The sequence below is a fragment of the Aedes albopictus genome, chromosome 1, assembly GCF_035046485.1.
Source record: "Aedes albopictus strain Foshan chromosome 1, AalbF5, whole genome shotgun sequence".
Taxonomy (NCBI): domain Eukaryota; kingdom Metazoa; phylum Arthropoda; class Insecta; order Diptera; family Culicidae; genus Aedes; species Aedes albopictus.
In genome coordinates this window covers 42,295,315-42,316,517 of record NC_085136.1, presented here as the reverse complement: position 1 = coordinate 42,316,517, position 21,203 = coordinate 42,295,315, and the positions used below count along the sequence as shown (strand labels likewise).

Below are 21,203 nucleotides of genomic sequence, written 5' to 3'. Positions count from 1 at the left end.
ATGCTCGACATTCCCTTCTTCAGGGTGGAGGGTTTCCAGGTGAAGTTTGCATGGGATTTCAAGGGTACTGTGGTGTCCGGACGGACACGTGACAATCCGGATCAGTCAGGCCAGACGAAACTCTTTACAACGAGGAAGGATGCAAACCGTGCAATCTACTCGTGAGAAATACTTTACAAGACTGACGTTTATTTTCCTTTTTTTCGCATGCTTTGTTTTGTTGGCGGCGTTACACCGCTACCAAGCTGTATGCCCTGTTTTCTACTTTCTCCGTACCATCCTCATTACCTACAGGTACTACTTGAGGGTTTCAAATAGATTTCTGAGTTTCCGATAGCTAGAGGGGTTCTCAGAGAGCTCAAAAGCGAGAGGTCCCAAAGTGGTTCATGAGGGAGGCGTCTCATGGAGGTTTATGGTGGAGTCGAAGGGTATTTCAGTAGAGTTTCACCAGGTTTCCAGGGGTGTTTGATGAGAGTTTCACGAAGTCAGAGGGCTTTCAGGGAGGATTCGAGGAGTTCGAGGGCTTCAGGGGTGGTTTAGGGCTAATTCAAGGGCATTATAGCATGATTTCAAGTGGTTTCTAGGAAGTTTCACGGGTGTTTCTTTGGGGGTTATAGAGATAAGTAAAGGGAGTTTCTGAAAGTTTCAATTACGTTTCAAGGAGATATTTAGGGAGTTTCATGGGGAATCAACGGGATTCTGGCAGCTTGACCAAATGTTTAGGAGGATTTAAAAGGAGTTACATTTTCTCCCTCTAGCACCGCCTTAATTTCCCTCGAGAGCCTCTATTCGTACGAATAATTGTTCGATGCATTTTATGAAAACAAACGTTAAAATGAACCTTCGACCCTAAGCTGTCCGATAGTATGAAAGAAACCCCTATAACTTTCAAAGAGCAACAAAGAAAGACTATACCTGGTAAAACGGGAAGTATACTGTACTTGAGCGGAGAGGAGACTTGTTAGAGACAGATTAGGATCAAAGGTAGTGAAAGAAAGTAAACTATTTTACAACACACGCTTAAATCTTCTATCTATAGTGAAAGTATATTACAGTCAGTGTCGAGAACAGAATGAAGAAAGAATAATATATTCTATTTAAATAAGAGGACTGGCGTATGGCTTTATTTATCGATGACCGCATCCGTCTCGTAGTCCTCGATGACGAGTGTCTTCTGGCGGCGAAGCGTTACGCCGATGGTTTCGCTCTTGGGGTTCGCGGACAGGATTTCCACCCGCGAAACTAGCAGGTGGTCCGGGTTGGTCGGGCTGATGCCACGGACAACGTCGATTTCGTCGCCCACGTCCAGGTGGGCGCTTTTTTTGAGCAGCTTTTTGCCGTTGACGCGGATTTTGCTCTCGTAGAAGAGGGCTTCCACTTTGCTATAGAAAAAAGGAATACTTGATCGTTTTTACTGTGAGTTACTTGTAGTACGAATATTAAGAGATACTAGCTGTCCCCGGCAAACTTCCCAACAAACATTTTTGCTGTACAAGAGTGGAACAAACCACTTTTAAGCGAACTTCTGCTCAAGAAACTGTTATTCAGCTAGTTATGTTACTTGGGTTTGGCTTGCCTACTGCGTTTTTTGACGTTTTACTACTGCGAGCATATCGCCCCAATCTCCCTCATTGATATGAACAACAACTTACTTCCTGGCGATTCCCAATCCCGCTTTCAGAAGCAGATCCGCCCTCATGGAGTTGACACTTGTCTTCACCAGTCGAACGTGCTTATCCGCGGCCAATTCGTCAAACTCGTCCAACTTTTCATCGTCCTCCTCATCGTCTTCCTCCTCTTCTTGCTGCCGTCCCTGTTCCTTCCGGTTTGCTTTCTTCGACTTCCAACGAATCAGCTGCAGATTCGCCAGCTGATTGTGTAACGTGACTTCGGTGGAAGCCGAACCAAAACAAGCGAAACTGCGCTGCAATTTCAAACCTCCCATCGACTGTTCCAAACGACAGTAGGATGTCGATGGAAAACAACTTCTCAACAAGCAGAAAACCCCACGATTGACCGTTTTCCGGATCAAAAACGACATTTTCTGCGCGGATAAATTTATTTCTCGTAATTAAAAACAACAAACACTTCCACCGCCCGTGCGTGAATCAAAACAACAACAAACAATTTTGACAGCCGGTCGACCTGCTGCGGTACAGGCAGTGTTCCCATTTCGCTTTACTTCTCTGTTAAATCAAGCTTCCCATCATGGCGTTCGGATTCTAGTACCACATCACAGATGTCGCTCCGCTTGGCTTCGATGACGCTTTCCGACGACGGCTTATTCCGTTCCTCTTCCTTCTCGGATGGTTCCTCCACGGTGTAATGCTCTGGTTGTTCCGACTCGACGGCGTTGTCCTCTTCTCCGCATTCACCGTAAAGCTCTTCGATGAGAACCCGCTCTGTGGCGGCGGCGCCGTTTGTTGAAAGCTCCGGTTCTAGTTCATCCCGCTCGGCAATGACCGGGAGGTAGTAGATTGTGCTCGGGTGCGCGCCAAAAATCGGATGACTCTGGATGGGAACCGGAAACTGGAAGAACTGAAACGGGGTCCAAGGCCACCAGTATAGGAGATCTTCCGACGTCAATAGGAGCGCATTGATGTCGTCTTCCATGGTTGAAGGTGGGTGTTTCTCAACAGAAATTTAGCACAGTCGTCGTTCCATAAGATCTTTACTGGTCGATTTTGACGTTTTGAACCCACAGAATGGCAAGGTCTACTGTGACTCGTCTGCTGGGAGTCTACGACGACCAAGATGAAGATTCGCCGCGGCCGCGATGTCCAAGAAACCACCCGATCAACGTTCGGCGCATGTTCAGGGTGAGGTTCTTCGAGCAGACGTCCATCGCTTTGACGTGGAACGATGGGGATAGGTGGGGGTGGAATGCGTAGATGTGACCTAGGTAGCCGAAGGAGACGATTTGTGCCAGATAGACGAACGGAAGCCGGGAGAATCGCTGCACCCACGGTGGGAGGTTTTGGGTCGTCTTGATCCAGTGTTCCCAGGACATCTGTTGGAGAAAGTTGAATATATTTTCTTCATATTTAAATAATTCCTGGCCTATCGCAAGTTCTCAGAACCTTTCGAACGGTAATTAGATTTGAAGTTTTTGCTTTGCGTAGCTCCCTGAGGAATCCATCCAGAAGTTCCTCCACAAGTTTTTCAGATAATGCTTTCAGCTCCTTACTGGAAAGTTTTCGGATATTTCTCCAACTAATTTCACTTCTTGGAGAGTTCTCGGAAGAATTCTTGGAGAATTTTCGGAAGAATTCTTGGAGAATTCTTGAAAATATTCGTGGAGTATTTTCAGTAGAATTCTTGGAGAATTTTTGGAAGAATTCTTGGAGAATTTTCGGAAAAATTCTTGGAGAATTTTCGGAAGCATTCTTGGAGAATTCTCGGAAGACTTCTTGGAGAATTGTTGGAGAATTCTCGGAGGAATTCTTGGAGAATTTCCGGAAGAATTCTTAGGGAATTTTCCGCAGAATTCTTGGAAGATTTTTGAAGAATTCTTGAAGAATTTTCGTAAGAATTCTATGAGAATTCTCGGATGAATTCTTGGTTAATTATCGGAAGAATTCTTTTACAATTCTCGGAAGAATTCTTGGCAGAATTTTTGTAGAATTGGAAGATTTCATGGAGCATTCTTGGAAAAATTCCTGGATAATTCTTGGAAGAATTCTTGAAGAAGTCTTGAAGAATTCTTTGTAGAATTCTTGAAAAATTCTTGGAGGAATTCTTGAAAAGTTCTTGGAAGAATTCTTAAAGAATTCTTGGAAGAATTCTTGGAGAATTATTGCAAGAATTCTTGAAGAATTCTTGAAAGAATTCTTGGAGAATTTTTGGAACAATCCTTGGAGAACTCTTGAAAGAATTCTTGGAGAATTCTTCGAAGAATTCTTAGAAGATTCTCGGAAGTATTATAGCAGAATTCCCGGAAGAATTCTTGGATAATTCTCGGAAGAATTCTTGAAGAATTCCCCGAAGAATTCTTGGAGAATTATCGGAAGAATTCATAGAGAATTCTCGGAAGAATTCATGGAGAATTCTCTGAAGAAATCTTGTAGAATTCTCGAAAGAATTCTTGGAGAATTCTCGGGAGAATTCTTAGAGAATTCTCGGAAGAATTCTTTAAGAATTAAGGAAAAATTCTTGGAAAATTCTCGGAAGCATTCTTGGACAAATCTCGGAAGAATTCTTGGAGAATTCTCGGAAGAATTCTTGGAGAATTCTCGGAAGAATTCTTGGAGAATTCTTGGAAGAATTCTTGGAGAATTCTTAGAAGAATTCTTGGAGAATTCTCAGAAGAATTCTTGGAGAATTCTCGGAAAAATTGACGGAGAATTCTCGGAAGAATTAATGGAGAAAACTTTGAAGAATTCTTTTAGAATTCTCGGAAGAATTCTTAGAAAATTCTCGGATGAGTTATCGAAAGAATTCTTGGAGAATTCTCGGAAGAATTCCTTAAGAATCTTGGATAATTCTTGGAGAATTCTTGGCAGAATTCATGGCTGAATTTTTGGAGAATTCTTGGAAGAATTCTTGGTAGAATTCTTGGAAGAATTCTTGGCAGAATTCTTGGAAGAATTTTTGGCAGAATTCTTGGCAGAATTCTTGGAAGAATTCTTGGAAAATTCTTGGAGAATTCTTGGCAGAATTCTTGGAGAATTCTTGGATGAATTCTTGGAGAATTCTTGGAAGAATTCTTGGAGAATTCTTGGAAGAATTCTTGGAGAATTCTTGGAAGAATTCTTGGAGAATTCTTGGAAGAATTCTTGGAAGAATTCTTGGAGACTTCTTGGAAGAAATCTTGGAGAATTCTTGGAAGAATTCTTGGAAGAATTCTTAGAGAAATCTTGGAAGAATTCTTGGAGAATTCTTGGAAGAATTCTTGGAGAATTCTTGGAAAAATTCCTTAAAAAAATCTTGGAGAATTCTTGGAAGAATTCTTGCAAGAATTGTTGGAGAATTATTGGAAGAATTCTTGGATAATTCTTGGAAGAGTTCTTGGAGAATTCCTGGAGAATTTTTGGAGATTTCTTGGAAGATTTCTTGGCAGAGTTCTTGGAGAATTCTTGGAGAGTTCTTGGTGAATTCTTGGAGAATTCTTGGAGAATTCTTGGAGAATTCGTGGAGAATTCTTGGACAGTTCTTGGAAGAATTATTGGAGAATTCTTGGATGAATTCTCAGAGAATTCATGTTGATTTTTGGAAGATTTCTTGGAGAATTTTTGGAAAAATTCTAGGAGAGCTTCTAAAGAATTCTTGGAGAATTATTGGAGAAATCATGGAAGAATTCTTGGAGAAATCATGGAAGAATTCTTGGAGAATTCTTGGAGAATTCTTGGAGAAGTCTTGTAGGAATTCTTGAAGAATTCTTGGAAGAATTCTTGGAGAATTTGAAGATCTCTTCCAAGAATTTTCCAAAATTTTTTGCAAGAATTCTACAAGAATTCTTCCAAGAATTCTCCAAGAATTCCTACAAGACTTCCCCCAAGAATTCTCCAAGAATTCTTCCAATAATTCTCCAAGAACTCTTTCAATAATGCTCCTTGTAATACTCCAAGAACCATTCTAAGAATTCTATCAAGCATTCTTCAAAAATTCTTCCAAGAATTCTTCAAGAACTCTTTCAATAATACTTCTTGTAGTACTCCAAGAACTATTCTAAGAATTCTATCAAGCATTCTTCAAAAATTCTTCCAAGAATTTTCCAAGAATACTACCAAGAATTCTTCAACGAATTTCTTCAAGAATTTTCCCGAAAAATCTACGAGAATTCTTCTAAGGATTCTCCAAGCATTCTTCCAAGAATACACCACGGACTCTTCATAGAATTCTCCCGAGATTTCTCCAATAATTCTTCTGAGAACTGTACCGAGAATTTTGCCAAGAATTCTCCAAAAAACTCACCGAGAAATCTTCCAAGAATTCTCCTAGAATTTTGCATGAATTCTTATGAGAATTCTCCAAGTATTTATCCAGGAATATTTCTGAGAAATCTCCAAGAATTCTGCCGAGAATTCTCCAAGAATTCTCCGAGAATTCTCCAAGAATTCTTCCGAGAATTCTCCAAGAATTCTTTCGAGAATTCTCCAAGAATTCTTCAAGAATTCATCCGAGAAATCTCCAAGAATTCTTCCGAGAATTCTCAGAGAATTCTTCCAAGGAATCTCCAAGAATTTTTACAAAAAATCTCCAAGATTTATTCAAAGAATTCTCCAAATTTTCTTTTACTAGAACTCTTCATGGGTTTTTCAAGAATTCTTCTTTTTATTCTCGATGAAATCCTCCCAAGAATTCTTCCAAGAATTCTTCCAAAAATTCTCCAAGAATTCTTCCAAGAATTCTCCAAGAATTCTCTGAGAATTCTTCCAAGAATCCTCCAAGAATTCTTCTAAGAATCCTCCAAAAATTCTTCCAAGATTTTTTTTGAGAATTCTTGAAAGAAATCATGGTAGAATTCTTAGAGAATTTTTGAAAAAAAACTTTGGTAGAATTCTTGTGAGAAATCTAGATGAATTTCTGGAAGAATAATTGAAGAATTCTTGGGAGAATTCTTGGAAAAATTCTTGGGAGAATTTTTGCAAAATTCTTGGAAGAGTTCTTGGAGATTTTTTGGAAGAATTCTTGAAGAATTCTTGGATAAAATATTTTTAAGAAGTTACGAATATTGAGAAGGATAATAAGTTTTTCAAGATTAAACATCGCAACTCACCTCAACGGCTTTGGTCATCGCCAGCGTGAAGATCTGATACTTCGGATACAGCGCGTAGGCCCACCCGGCCAGAAACCCAGCTACAGCCGTTCCCACAGAAGAGCCATTCAACCGGAAGTGCGTCAGAATACAGCTGGTGCTCCGGTAGATTCCCACGTACGATGCTAGAAAAAGCGTCAGCTTTAGGTCCCAAGTTTCACTGAACTCTTTGACGAATCGTGGTCTGTTGGATATGAGTAGAGGGGACTTGGCAAGGATGGCCCGAGTTGTTTCCAAGATGAATCCGACGGAGCCGTATTTTAGAAGTCCGTCGATCAGATAGTCAGTGCAGGAGTTTTTATGGACACAAGTGTTCTTATCCGATTGTTGGAGCGTTGGATTGATCAACCTAAAACGGAAGGATTTCTTACAGAGACTCCATGAGAACTTAGACCACTGCTAGTTTGTACCAAAACTGTTTCACAATTCCGGTGTCGAGTTTGGACATGATCACCGAGCTGAACACCATGAAGCACAATGTTCCGAATACCCTCGAGGACCGTAGATATCGCACGAATGTCCATCGGCTTTTTCTGATCATGGTTTCAATCATCTGCAATGATAAATACAGTGTACTAAATTTGTTCTGAAACACTAAGCTTCTCATATGACCATGTTGAAGAAGGTGATGCCCTCCAGTCGTAGATGCTGTCGAGGAAGTTTCGGTCCGACGGCAACTCCCAGTAGGCAGGGCCAAAACATTACGCACCAGTAGTTGAGGTAGCCGAACAGGTTGCTTTGTTTGCGTTGGGAAAGGTTCATTAGCAAAACATAGTTTTAGTACACAACAAAATGATACACTCACTAGCACGCGCACTGAAAGGTGAGCGACAAAGCCGCTTGGACGTAGGTTGCCAGCGAAAGTCGTACGTAGTCGACGAAGCTATCCACCAGGTACGCTTTGGTCAAGCCGTCCTGCTTGACCAAAGGCGGAAGCTGTGAATAGTTGTATACACATCTTCACCACTCTCGAAATCAGATTCAAAACAAGTCAACTCACAACCAACAACGGAACATAAAGCTTGAAACTGCCGGTGAGGATCCTCTTCCACAAATCGAACCAATACGATCGACAGCGGCTGAACTCCGGATGCCAAAGGTCGCGACAGGTCTTCCCGGCGGACACCTCGTAGAAGCACTTACTCAGCGTAGACATGTTATCCGAAGGAACGTTCGAAGCATACTGAGTGCAAACCGATTGTCGTTTTCGCGCGGTTCAATCTTTTAGTACATCATAACATAAGTTTATTATTTTGTTTGTCCCACTTCCCCTTTCGGCTTCGGTCGGCTCGGCCTGATTTGCATACCTCTACATCTACATACTTCAAACCTTATTCCACTCCGTCTCGATCATCAAGGCGACGATGCGTCGCTTCATGTTTTCGATACGATTGCCGGAGCAGTAGTTCAGCGCTTTGTTGTTGAACGGGGGCGAGAGGTGTGCATGGAAGGTCAACGCGTGGTACATGTAGCCGACACCGACCATGTACGCCAGGTGCAGGAAAGGGATCTTGTTGAGCCGGGTGGCCCATTCCGGAAGCTGCTTAGCCGTTTTGATCCAGTGATCGTAGGACATCTGAAACCAAATTGAAATCATCAACCTCTGTGTTTTTAGTACAACCTCCTCCTGAAACCCATACCTCGACGAACTTCGTAAAAGCCAACGTGAACACCTGGTACTTGGGGTAGATGTAGTACGACGTTCCGCTCAAAAACGCCGCGATTCGGTTATGAATGGGGCGGTCGCGACCATGATGGCGGCACAGCAAACATCCCGTCATCCGGTAGATGGCGATGTAGGCGGCCAGGAAGAACATCAACTTGAAGCTGAGGATTTTGCCCAATCCTGGCAGGAAGCGGTCGGGGCGTTTGTACAGCAGCGGGAACTTGGAGATCACGGCCCGAGCGAACTCGATGGTGAATCCGGCGAAGGAGTATTTCAGGATGCCCTGTGGATGATTATGATGTTACTTTCAGAAGAAATGTGCATTACGTTAAAGTTAACAAGTCTTTTTGATTAGAAATTTCAGCAATCAGTATCCAGTAGTATCAATCTACGGTTGTAGTGCTGCCTACAAATCATCTTAGGTGGAAGTTATTCCTAAGCGAACCTTATCCAATATACACACCAGTGTAGACTGACCGCCTTAGGCGCTTCCCCAGAAGGTGACCGAGCTAAGGTAGCTCGTGTGTGGTAAGTCAAGGCGTGACTCAACAGTGATTAGCGCTGACTCGGCTCTGAGCCCTGCGCAAACCTTCGGATGACCTGCCTGCTTACATAGATTACCACCAGGATCATTGACGGCTTTAAGGGGAACGTAACAGACATGGGTTCTTACGAATCGAATTCAGAAGAGGGCACGAGCGGTGAGATAGAGGGATCTTTCGCAAGAGGCGAACTGGCAAAGATCGACATCACGAGGGTGAAGGTAGAACCTGGAGTACTCCCTTAGGAAGCTGTGAGAAATGGCATGCGGCGGTTCAGCACTAATATAGGAAGCGTAGATGAGTGGCGCAGACCTCACACAGTCGATAAACTACAACAGGAGCACGCTACCGAAATGATATACGAGTTGATCGGCTACACCGGTGGTCGGAAAAACATCAGCAAAGACCTTATACAAGATCTACTGAAACTTCACTTGTTGGTTGCCCTGGCCAGGAAGGAGTACGGTCATGAGTAGAGTACGATCTTCTGGTTGATGCGACCGCACTGCGCGCAAAGTGGAGAGCTCCAGCTAAACGGGTACTTTCTTCTTTGTCGTGCTTCCAGATGATGGCACACATAACTATGCAACTAGCCGAAGCCGTAGAGAAGAGGGCAATGGCCGAAACCTGCCAGAGAAGCGCGGTCCACTGGGGGCAACAACCTCCCGGCAGAGAACAGCGGACCACTGAAGACGAAGGGAACGGCCAGCACGAGTAGACAGGCACCTAAGCCGAGTACTAAGCGTGTTAGAGGAAACCGGGATAGAGGTAAGCCGCAAAAGGTTGACCCCTCAAAGCCGAGGGTCGAGCCAGAACCGACTAGAATATCTGGATGATGGTGGAGAAGAATAAAAAGGTGAGGAAAGCCAAGCCAGTCAACAAGCATGATAGAGTGGACGCGCTTTGTCCTCAAGTTTGAGGCCGATACGTACGCCGAGAAAGAATCTGGCGCGACAGGACGGAGGAGATGATGCAGGTGCTGAAAAAAGGGGCAGCAAAAAGGCACCTCCAACAAGGCACTAGCCCAAGCGGTCCTAAGCGAGAAGGTGTGATGCGAGCTCATCCGCTTCCCTTAAACAGTAGTGTATGTTAAATGCACCACGTGAGAAGGTCGGGCAGTCACGCTGGTTAACAAGGTGGCTGTAGTCAGAAAAACCAGAGTTGGCTAGTCAGTGTTCCTGCTCAGAATTTATTTGCAGCCAAAGGCGTACTTCCACTGTTTCGAGCAAGGTATCAAGTTGTGTGCCTCCGATTGAAGCAAAATTTCCCAGAAGTGTGGAAAAAAGGCATTATCTCCAGGGATTGCAAATCGGCACCAAAATGCTTGATTTGCACCAATCATAAAATGCAGCGATCTATGGATGCAAGGTATAAAAGCAATAGCTCCATAGCAGTGAGTTCATTAGTTATCAAGCTTTCTTTGAAGCAATCTACATAAATAAAAATGGAATGGTGTTTGTATGTCACGAATAGGCTCAGGAACGGGTCAACAGATCGACATAATTCTTTCACTGTTGCATTCGTGCAGGCCTCTGACGTGTTCGTACGGGAAAATAATTGCCAAAATCGACCGGGAAAGCAACGAAAACGGGAAAATTTGAAATTCCATTTTGTGGGTCATTTTCCTCCAGGACTGCATGTCAAGAAACGTAGTAGGCAGGCAGTACGACGTTTGCCGGGACAGCTAGTAGCTGATAAATTCGTTAAACCCAGCTTTCCGTACTAGAGTACACAATCCTATCTTACAAAAATAAAAGAAATTAATTACAATTACAAAGGATCAACACATCACGAACACATAGAACCTTATAAATGCACAATCAAGAAACATCACAAATTCACGTAGCGCAACACAAAACATAAATGTGCCCTGTTATCCAGATGGATAGCTTGTTCCGATCACAGGATGACGAGGTTTCATTTATTGGTTTGGGTCCATCAGTCATCCTGGAATTGTATTTTAGTTAGCAGTATGCCTTTTAGTTCACAGTTTTTTTTTGCTGTATTCATAGCCTGTTTTTGTCTAGGTAAACTAATCATAATCGAGCACCCCATTTCGGGGTTCGATACTTGAGCTCAATAACTTGAAGTCCGTGGCAGGGAAAGGTTTACATCTCTAGTACTTGACCGCTGCCCGAAATGGCCTGAAAGTTGGCAATCAAAATGGGATTGCATTTCATGGGCCTCTATTTTGTCCAGAACCCTATAAATGTGCATTCCTGAGTTCCTGAGGTTCCTGAGTGCAAACTTTTTAAAGGGTGATAGAGGACCATAAATGGTGAAAAAAATTGTTCTACGCATATGGTCAAATCTCAACCGATACGTAGTTTTTGAACTTCCCATGTTTTTGACTGTTATTGCCTTAACTGGCTATAACTTGAAAATGATCAAACTTATCGCAGTTTTTTACCCTTATTCGAAAGATTATTGAATTTTCTATCAAATGGCATCTTTGAATCAATTGGTTTAGTTAAATAACTAAGTTTTCTAGAGCAAATAGCTCAAAAATAGTGTGTTTAAGTTAGTTTTTGTCAATTACCTTTGAAAAAAAGCGTAATAATTTAAAATTCTTTCTTTGGCAAAGTTATGGCCTTAGTTCTAATCTACAGTTCGGTTTTTGACATCAAACTTCTATCTCTTATCGTTTTCTTGCAATTTCGATTCAAACATCGCATTTCAGATCAAAAATTTGCTACTGTTATGGTAAGCACTTTTTTGCGCACTGTGCCGCACATTTAAATCAAAATTGCAAGAAAACGAAAAGAGCTAGAAGTTTGGTGTCAAAGAACGAATTGTAGAGTGTAACAGGAGCCACAACTTTGCCAAAGAAAGAATTTTAATTTATCAAGCATGTTTCGAAGATAATTTACAAAAACAAATTAAAACACACTATTTTTAGCTATTTTGCTCTAGAAAATTTGGTTGTTTAACTATACCAATCGATTCAAAGATGCCATTTGATAAAAAAAATCAATAATCTTTCGAATAAGGGTAAAAAAATTGCGATAAATTTGACCATTTTCAAGTTATAGCCAGTTAAGGTAATAAGAGTCAAAAACATGGGAAGTTCAATAACTACGTAACGGTTGAGATTTGACCATATGCGTAGAACATTTTTTTCACCATTTATGGTCCTCTATCATCCTTGACAAAGTTTGCACTCAGGAATCTAACACCCTGTATACAAGTTAAAATAAAACATACAAGACAAAAAACGCACGAATAATAAACTTACAGCACATTTTTTTTTTTATCTGTCTTAACGAGATTTTTAGCCCTAGGCTAGTTCATCTCGGGACCCACGCTTTACTTCCCTTCCGAAGGAAGAACTCACATTTTACGAGTTTGTTGGGAGTGGGATTCGATTTACAGCACATTGAACAATTATTGTGTCTTATAACTGTAACACATATTTATACCCGCAACACCTACTGGTCAAGTTTCAATAGGTTATGGGCCCTTTCGTGGATCACTGAAGCTGTCATTGCATTTGGAGAAAATTCCAAGATAGTTCAACCATGACAAAGGAGTTGCTATCGTTCCGAAGGCTTAACGGATTCCACTATGACAATTGGAGCGTCCGGCCGTCAAAGAGGAAAAACCGGAACCAGTTTCTGAAGGAGGAAAAACCGGAACCAGTTACTGAAACGTGGAAGAACAAAGACGAACTTGCGTTGGCAATCATATCGGATTGGCCGTTATAGACAATCAACTTGTTTACATTGGAAAGGCGAAGCCAGCAGGAGAAGCCTGGAAAAATTCCATCTCAAGCGGATCGTGGGCAAGAAGGTCTCCGTGATGCGGAAGATTTTAGAGTTGCGTATGGAGAAGCACCTTACCTTACCTTTTTTATTAAAAAAAATCTGAACGATTTGGCGCCGGAGAAGTACTGGACAGGGATGCCATGTATACAGATTTATCTGTATTATACAGATTTTTGAGCATCTGTACAGATTGCGTTTATATGAAATAGGGTAAATGTACCAATAGTGGTGCTATTAGTAGCTCCTTGTACTAAAATAATTGAATAAAATTGATAATACCACAAAATAAAAGGTCTGAAAACGTTAATCGATAGTTTTTCACTTAAATTTGCTAAGAAAAATGTAAAAAGCATTGTTTATTTCAGTTTTTGCTAATAAATCACTTGCACAAACTATAGGTACATGGTTCCTATTATGGAGGTAAAATTTAACATTGGTTCCTATAGTGGCGCATCCCATTGAACTCTTATGGGACCCACCACTATAGGAACACTACCACCACTATAGGTGCAAAGGAGCAAAAAGGTTAAGGAAAATAATTATTTAAAATAGGTTTTCCGCCAAATCCTGAACACAAAACTGAATTAATGTTATTAATTAGGTATGATGCATCTATTAAAATTGCCATTTGCAAGCTTTTTGGTCAAAATAGTGCTAAATTGCCACTACCACCACTATTGGTACTACCTCCACTAAGGGAGCTTTTACCCTACAGATTTTTCATTTGTATGGAATACAGATTTTTTACCCAAATTTTGTACGTTTTTGAACGAGTGATACAGAAAACCATCTGGCATCGCTGGTACTGGACGACCAGTAGTTTGTTACGATACTGTTCAGCAGCTTATCAGAAGAGTACGAAACACAAGTGACTGCTTTTTAAGCCAGACCGGGTAAAGACCTCACGTAAAACTTATTCAAAGGTGAATAGCTAGATGAATGACAGAAGCAGAAGAACTGGATCGAGGGTGAACGTTCGGAGATGATTCTTAAAGCCAGTTCCTCCTCTCCTCTTCTTGGCGTAACGTCCTCACTGGGACAAAGCCTGCTTCTCAGCTTAGTGTTCTATGAGCACTTCCACAGTTTTTAACTGAGAGCTTCCTCTGCCAATGACCATTTTGCATGTGTATATCGTGTGGCAGGCACGAAGATACTCTATGCCCAAGGAAGTCAAGGAAATTTCCTTTACGAAAAGATCCTGGACCGACCGGGAATCGAACCCGTCACCCTCAGCATGGTCATGCTGAATACCCGTGCGTTTACCGCCTCGGCTATATGGGCCGTAATATTGTGCGCCTACGCACTTATACTATAAGTCTTATAGCCTAGTAACATCGAAGTCTCGCGCTTAGTATCATACAGGCGTATCTGCAGTGAACGATTTCTCTTCATTGATTTTCTCTTTCCTAAATTTTAGCTAATTTTAGTTGAAATTTATTCAATAACCTTTGAATCATTTCCAGTTGTTTTCGTTGTTCTAGCCCTAGTCGTCCTTTATCGAAACAAACCAAGAGATCATCCTAGTAGTGAACATATTGGATTATTGTAAAAGACTGAAACTGACGACATTTTTTATATTAATGGACTGAAATATATCCACCAAATTCTCACAATCACATCTTTAGTTTAAATTAATTCTTAGAAAATGGGGAAAATTTCAATTTGCCCGAAAGTACCATTTGCCAGAAATTCGGGCAAATAGTATTCTGGCAAATGGTTTTCTGGCAGATATCGCACAATCGAGGCACCGCACTCTAGATTGGTTTTATTTCGATCGTGTCGAATTTCTTCCCAAATCATAAAAAATCAGTAATTTCACAATTTTCCTACTTTTTTAATTGATTTTCTTGACTTTTACTACTTATAAACACAGTCACCATGAATACGAATCAAACCATGCAAGAGTGTTCCTGATCGATCCACCCGTTTGTGAGTTTTGTTGCCTCAAAAGGACTTCAAACTCATTTTTTGTTTGACAGTTCTTACTAGAATCAAGTAGTAGATGCTCATGTTCGAAAGAAATAAACACTCGACAAACTTCTAAAAAGTAAGCGATGGACAGGTTCCGGGCTGAAAATCTCTCAAATAAGGACACATAACCTAGCCTAAACTTTGAAAATCTTTCCCTGCATTTTTGGTGATTGTTACTGCATGCAGACGTAAATAGAAGTTGACAATTTCGTCTCAAGAGTACTGGAACTCGTATCATTTGGTGAGCTTACAAGAAATTTCATGGTAATAAACTACAATGCATTGCCTCCATTTATTATTTGTCGATTACTTTGTGTGTGAAGAAGTATTTTCCTAATATTTTGAGTAAAATTAAAGATGTGTGTAATAAAAACATCACTAGTAGTATTGTTCAAATAAATCCTCTAAGATACAACGATAAATTCAAAGTAAAAAAAAAAAACTACATGTCGTTGATTTAACTTATTGGCTTTTTGTGCAAAAATGTGGTATTTTCGTACATTTTTAGATGATACAAAATCTTAGTGTAATGTAAACATCCTCACCACATTTTATCAAAAACATGTCCAGTATATTCTAACGGAAAAATTAAAGCCAATCAAGTACATGTTATGGCTTTAAATTTTGTTTTATTGACTATTTTGTATGAAAATTATGATATTTTTGTAATTTTTTGAGTAAAATAAATTAAGAGTGTCATGAAAACATCATCATATATGTCCAGTACTCATTCACGGATAATTTCAAGGCAAAAAACTTCAATGCATTGTAAGCCATTTTCAGTTGTTAAAAACTTTGTGTGAAAATGTGGTACTTTTGTTGGTTTTTGAGTGAATCAAAATTTGAGTGTAACAAAAACGTCACTATTATTTTTCAAATATGTCCCCCAAACGGTTACGAACAATTCAAGGCCAAAAAACTACATACTATCGTTTTAAGTTTAGTTTTGTTGACTACTTTGCATAAAACAATGTCTTCTTCTTCTTCTTCTTCTTTGTGGCTCGACGTTCGCATTGGAACTAGGCCTGCCTCGCTTCAACTTAGTGTTCTTAATTGCACAATTATACACTATGCCCAGGGAGTCGAGAAAATTTTCCCGACTGGAACGGGAATCGAACCCGCCGTCTCCGGATTGGCGATCCATAGCCTTAACCACTAGGCTAACTGGAGAAAATCGGTTGAAAAACGGTCGAGAAATGCCTTGCCAAAGTTGGACTTCCGACTTTTTTTGGACCTTTGGTATTTTAAGTGTTAAAACATTATATCTCAATATGTTCTCGATGAAACTTTTTCATTCTTTTTTGAGTTACAGCCTAAACCTAAGGCTTTCATATGCAGCTTCGTTTGAGGTTTTATATTCACTACAAAAAATATGACAAATCTGTATATGTTCAGAGAATTATTTGGAAATTTATCATATTTTGATCAATAAAAGTGCCAAGTGTTTTCAATTTTTTTGAACTCTCTTAATGTAATATTTTTATACAGGACCTACTAAACTACATATGAAGAGTAGGTTCTATGCATTTTTCGTTCAGTTAATGCACTTTTATGTTTTATTGGTGAAAAACGTTTGGCAGATTATATGTGCAAAATATGATAATTTTTTATATATCGTCAACTACATGAGCACATTTTTCATATTTTTTGTAGTGAATATAAAACATCAAACGTAGCTGCATATGAAAGCCTTAGGTTTAGGCTCTAATACAAAAAAATAAAGAAGTTTCATCGAGTACATATTGAGATATAATGTTTTATAAATGTGTTTAAAAATCTTATAAGTTTTACTAGAGGTTCTATAACTTTCAGAAAATTTATTCGATCCCGCTCAAAATTTCACCAATGGAGCACCAATATACCGTATGCGTGATAATGTTTGCACCATCATACAAATATGGTACCCATATCACCTATACACACAATGTCTTGGTTTTTATTGCATGTACGTAAGCTCTAACTCATATCACAGTAGGTTGCGGGTAAAAAAAATCCGATTTCTTAAGTTTAAAATTTGCACCATGAAGGGGTAGCAGCAGTAGTCGGGACTTGTCCACGCGCAAATGTTAAAAAAGACATTTCAGGGCTGTTCAGGAGAACCGTAAAACAGTCTTAGACCGAAAGAAAGCAAGGGCAACTATTCCCGAAGGTGTCCACTGGTCGTCCAAGGTTAACATGGATTAAGAAAGCTATCGCTGCCACCAAAAATAAGATTTGGGTGAATTATATGCGCTCAATGAGAAAAATGGCAAAGAAACGCGAAATCAGCGACTTAACGGCATGGCATATCGAAAAGGAAAATTACGGTGGCCTTATGATCCTTCGACCATAGAAAAAAAACTTACATTATTACCAATGGCATCCAGGAGCTACGAGTAGCGCCATATAAGAAAGTCTTGAATTTGCCCGAACGCAACCTCCGTTTTTTTCGATTTCCGAAAAACTATCGATCCGTACCAAATTCCAGAATCAATAGTTATTATAACTTTTGTTTGTGTGTCAATGTCTACACCATTAGGCAATGTCAAAATAAAAAAATAAATTCAAAAATTGTTAATCTTGGCTTTGACACTACCACGGATACTTTTCGACATTTGCGCGTGGACAAATCACGAGCTAGGTTGCCACTTAGTCATTATACAAGTGTAAAACTAAGAAAATCAACACTTTTTATTCACAGCCTACTAGGATATGAGTTATAGCTTAAATGCTTGCAAATAAAACCAATACATTGTCTTCACAAGTCAAACTGGAATTTTATTTAACGATGGTGCAAACATTATCACGCATACGGTATGATTCATGATTGGTTAAAATTTCAGCGTTTTTGATTGACGTATAAAAAAGATATTAACATTTGAAAGAAAAATTCTTTTGACAAACAATTTGTTGTACGGACAATTGTTTGATACACTACTGTATGTTAAGTTGAACAAATTTACCATTGATTTCAAATGTGAGGAACTGGATGGGCGAGATGATGTGTCCAGCAAAATGATGAAAGTTTCAAGAGTTTTTCAGGAGAAGAAGCAGCGGAAAATGCTGACGATCAGGATATGGAACAAGAAACTCCTAGAGGCATACATACCGCCTGGACATGTTGTCAAGGGCCAAGAGCATCTGGTTTGCAGTTTGAGGAGGAGTATATATGACCTTGAGCAATTTGCAAGATGTTGGAATCATGCGGCTACGTAATGTCCTAGTAAAAATCGATTTCCACTAGAGCAAGATGGGCTTCTGTTTATTTATCAAGACCACTGGTTAGAGGACCACCTACCTCGTTGTATGTATATGTAGATGATATACTTATTGGAGAGGAAACCGAAGCTGAAGTTCAAGCTGTTCATTATAATCTGAAAAAGTTCTTCATGTTAAGCGACCTCGGGAATTTATCGTATTTTCTCGGATTGGAAGCTCAGCAGAATGAAGAAAACTACAGTTTAATGTTGAAATGATATATCGAGAAGCTAGCAGAGAAATTTGAAATAAAAAATGCCAAAGGTGCAAGGACCCCCATGAAGACTGGATATAGCAAAACTACGGAAGTTAGCAAACCCTTGGAAAGTAGCGTGAACTAACGCAGCTTGATCGAAGCTATTCTGTACGTAGCAACTAGCGCTCGAACGGATATTGCAACATCATGCCGCCGGCATGTGCATCGATTTCTGCGGAGCGTGCCCAAGCAACCAAAAGTTCGGATAAAATAGCATGTTCGGGCGTAATCAGCTATTCGAAGGAAGATGAATAGCATTCAATTCAGCTCAGTTCTTAAGTAATTAACCGTACTTGAGTTCACAAAAAGTACACTTGTGTCGCGGAAAGGAACGCTATTCAGCTTAAAATAAGCTTAAAAAATGAAAAAAAAAATGCGCTTAGTCCTCAAAAGTAATTTGTTATTAAGACACATTAGTACATGTGGAATCCATATTGACTAATACCTTGAAATATTTTTTGATGGTTTTTACTTATTGAGATTTGAACTCGGGTTCTCCTCGTTGAAAGCCGGTGCCTAACTACTCCATGCATGTGTTGTTAGGCACTGTGGGATTTTACTCAATGTGATGATATCATTTAGTAGAGCTCAATCAGGTTCACGTGTGAACTTTCTCTGAAACTGAAGCCGAAGGTTCGAAAGAAGTTCACGTGGAACTTTTTGTGAACTTACACAATTTGACATTTTCAGTTTGTTTTGGTTCGTAATTTAAGCAAGTGTGAAGCAATAAATTAGTACCAGTGTCAATAATTCAGAAAAGTTTATAAGTTTTCAGTGACTATACCGCGTCGATTACCGGCGCGCTGGCGCGCGACGGGATTGAAAACATGGAAGACTTTTATCCGCAGCCGAAAACAACTCCGGCGGAATCGTGTTCTACCAGTTGTCCGCGGCGTGGCAGCCTTTGAACCACACAATATGTATGTTTTGCGTTGATTGCAAGTAAGTACGTTAAAATATTATAGTGAAACAAAGTACTTGTGAAGTTAATTCAAGCTGTAGCTGCTGCGTTCGATTTCCGAGTGATTTAATTGAATGAGAACTTCTCCCCAGCTCCGCTGTCGCCGAAGTTCAAGTGAAGTTCACTTTTGGTACGGTGTATATTTATCCGAACTTTGAGTAGTAAGTTCAAAATAAGTTCGAAACAAGTTCGGGACGGAACATTTCAAGTTGTTGGATCATGTTCAAATGAACTATATTTGAGCTTTAGAGGCACGCAAAAGTTCAACATTCAAGTTTGGTTTATTTGATTGAACTCTGCTCTAAAGTTCAACGTTAGTTCATTCTGAACCTGTTTTCGACTTAAATGTCGTTTTGAAGAGAAGTCAAAAGCTTGTACATGTACTTCCAAGTTCATAAACAATACATAAGTAACTTTTTGGAGAATCAAGTTCGACAGAGCCAGAATTGAACCAAATTTAAACTTTGAGTCCGCGGAAATCTTTATAGTAAAAGGTTGAAATTATAAATATCTACTCACATCCAAAATGTACGCATCGCAGGACCTATCGTGCGAGCACGCCTTATACCCACGTGGATAGATCCGCCCCATGACGCGACTATTATCCTCCGAGTTCCGATCCACCTCCCGAATCTTCGCCGGATACATCATCCAAAACTGATTTACCGCTCCGTGCTGCAACAGTTCCATAATCCTGGTGTTGAAAATCATGAACAACAGCGTTCCGAACAGTTTCGATTCACGCAGAACTTGAACCAGCCGGATTTCGCTCTTCTTCAGGATGACCTCCAACATCTGTGAACCAAATTGTTTGATTTATTTCGATTCTTATTTGTTCCCGAGCCTGACAAACTCACCATATTGAAGTAGGTTATTCCCTGCAAGCGCAGATGGGGATGCGACAGGAATGGCGCAATTATAGTTGCACTGATGAACCCGGTTGCTCCCATGAAGTAGTACTTGTGGCGTCCGAAAATGTGACTGTAAAACACTCAACTTGTAGCGGAGAAATGGTTTTCAAATCGGATAAAAGCCAACTCACTAGATGCAGCAATGCATGCTGAGTCCCATCACCGCGATCAGATACGTCTTGAAGGAAATCTCACTATAGCTGAGGGTATGATCCCGCCAGTACTGACGCGTGTACCCGCCGCCCTTCACCAGTGGAGGAATCTACCGGGAATCAACAAAAATCAATCATACACGGGTCACAATCCTCAAACCAAACATTTCGTGATTCGTGATAATCACCGCCAACAGGGGGAAGAACAGCTTGTAGCTGCCGGGCAGCAGACTGCACACGTTCACCGCCAGTGCCTTCCAACAGGATGCGTACTGTGGATGGTAAAGGTCACGGCAGGTTTTGCCGGCCGTCGCTTCGTAGAAGTACTTGCTGAGGTGAGCCATGGTGTGTGGTTCGTCGCGCCGATCGGATGGAACTGACGCAACGAAATGGATTTTTTGGGGATTGAGTAACGACGACGACGACGACGGCGTAGAGGACTGATTTGCATTCGGGTTCAACTGGAGCAAGAACTTTCGCAATAAGGGAGCCAGTTTAGAACAAGCATAGAATTGAGTTGAATTTAGCGCCTTCATGTATGCCATTTGAAGTTGACAGCTTAATGGTAGCAATGAAGGGGCAATTTTAATGGTAAAAATAAATAAATAAGTTCTAAACTCTAATTTCCCGATCAGCCTAGATAGCTGTGTAGTGTCGGTAGCAATTGTCATAATTGGCTAAGAATAACACTACGGACCGCCTGATCCAGTGGTAAGAGTCCACTAAACAGGTGACCCCTAATTCATGGTGTTATGCGGCTTTATGCTTACCGTGCCAAAGAATGAATGGTTAGGGGGGTCTAATAAAAACCTAACCACAAACGGAGCCTGTGGAGAATTAGGGCGTCCTCCACAGTATTACGCCCTTACTGCGCTAACCGGAGCAATGGTGCAGTGGACCTTGCGTTTCTCCGAGATAATCAGTTGCCCTTCTTAAGTCTCAAGTTTGAGGCTAAATAAGGGCGGGGTTATTCAAATGTTGTTAAT

The 21,203-nt window shown here is 40.6% G+C and overlaps 3 protein-coding genes across 3 annotated transcripts; all 3 read right to left on the bottom strand.

Annotated features, from left to right (window-relative positions):
- Positions 1-1,003: 1,003 nt before the first annotated feature.
- LOC109402650 (mitochondrial transcription rescue factor 1) lies at positions 1,004-2,163 on the bottom strand. The gene is made up of 2 exons (XM_029855326.2): positions 1,653-2,163; positions 1,004-1,382 (listed from the first exon to the last, which is right to left on the bottom strand). Exons 1-2 carry the CDS (start codon positions 2,039-2,041, stop codon positions 1,124-1,126), a joined length of 648 nt encoding a protein of 215 aa, XP_029711186.1. The 5' UTR covers positions 2,042-2,163; the 3' UTR covers positions 1,004-1,123.
- Positions 2,164-2,740: 577 nt separating this feature from the next.
- LOC109406600 (uncharacterized) lies at positions 2,741-7,697 on the bottom strand. Its single transcript, XM_062844411.1, has 4 exons — positions 7,370-7,697; positions 7,168-7,310; positions 6,719-7,106; positions 2,741-3,010 (listed from the first exon to the last, which is right to left on the bottom strand). Exons 1-4 carry the CDS (start codon positions 7,517-7,519, stop codon positions 2,741-2,743), a joined length of 951 nt encoding a protein of 316 aa, XP_062700395.1. The 5' UTR covers positions 7,520-7,697.
- Positions 7,698-7,954: 257 nt separating this feature from the next.
- On the bottom strand, positions 7,955-20,795 carry LOC109406599 (transmembrane protein 135). Its single transcript, XM_019679692.3, has 6 exons — positions 20,406-20,795; positions 20,197-20,327; positions 20,012-20,135; positions 19,674-19,949; positions 8,398-8,706; positions 7,955-8,333 (listed from the first exon to the last, which is right to left on the bottom strand). The coding sequence occupies exons 1-6, from the start codon at positions 20,760-20,762 to the stop codon at positions 8,082-8,084; spliced, it is 1,449 nt and encodes a 482-aa protein (XP_019535237.3). The 5' UTR covers positions 20,763-20,795; the 3' UTR covers positions 7,955-8,081.
- Positions 20,796-21,203: the final 408 nt, after the last annotated feature.

Bases quoted from the DNA above. Each gene is read 5' to 3' on its own strand.
- LOC109402650 (XM_029855326.2), bottom strand. From the start codon at position 2,041: ATGTCGTTTTTGATCCGGAAAACGGTCAATCGTGGGGTTTTCTGCTTG. The intron at 1,383-1,652 runs GTAAGTTGTTGT...TTTTTTCTATAG, and splicing joins GGATTGGGAATCGCCAGGAA to CAAAGTGGAAGCCCTCTTCT.
- LOC109406600 (XM_062844411.1), bottom strand. From the start codon at position 7,519: ATGAACCTTTCCCAACGCAAACAAAGCAACCTGTTCGGCTACCTCAAC. The intron at 7,311-7,369 runs GTCATATGAGAA...TTATCATTGCAG, and splicing joins GCATCACCTTCTTCAACATG to ATGATTGAAACCATGATCAG. The intron at 7,107-7,167 runs GTACAAACTAGC...CTTCCGTTTTAG, and splicing joins GGAATTGTGAAACAGTTTTG to GTTGATCAATCCAACGCTCC.
- LOC109406599 (XM_019679692.3), bottom strand. From the start codon at position 20,762: ATGGCATACATGAAGGCGCTAAATTCAACTCAATTCTATGCTTGTTCT. The intron at 8,707-19,673 runs GTGAGTAGATAT...AATCATCCACAG, and splicing joins GCGATGCGTACATTTTGGAT to GGCATCCTGAAATACTCCTT. The intron at 8,334-8,397 runs GTATGGGTTTCA...ATTTGGTTTCAG, and splicing joins CTTTTACGAAGTTCGTCGAG to ATGTCCTACGATCACTGGAT.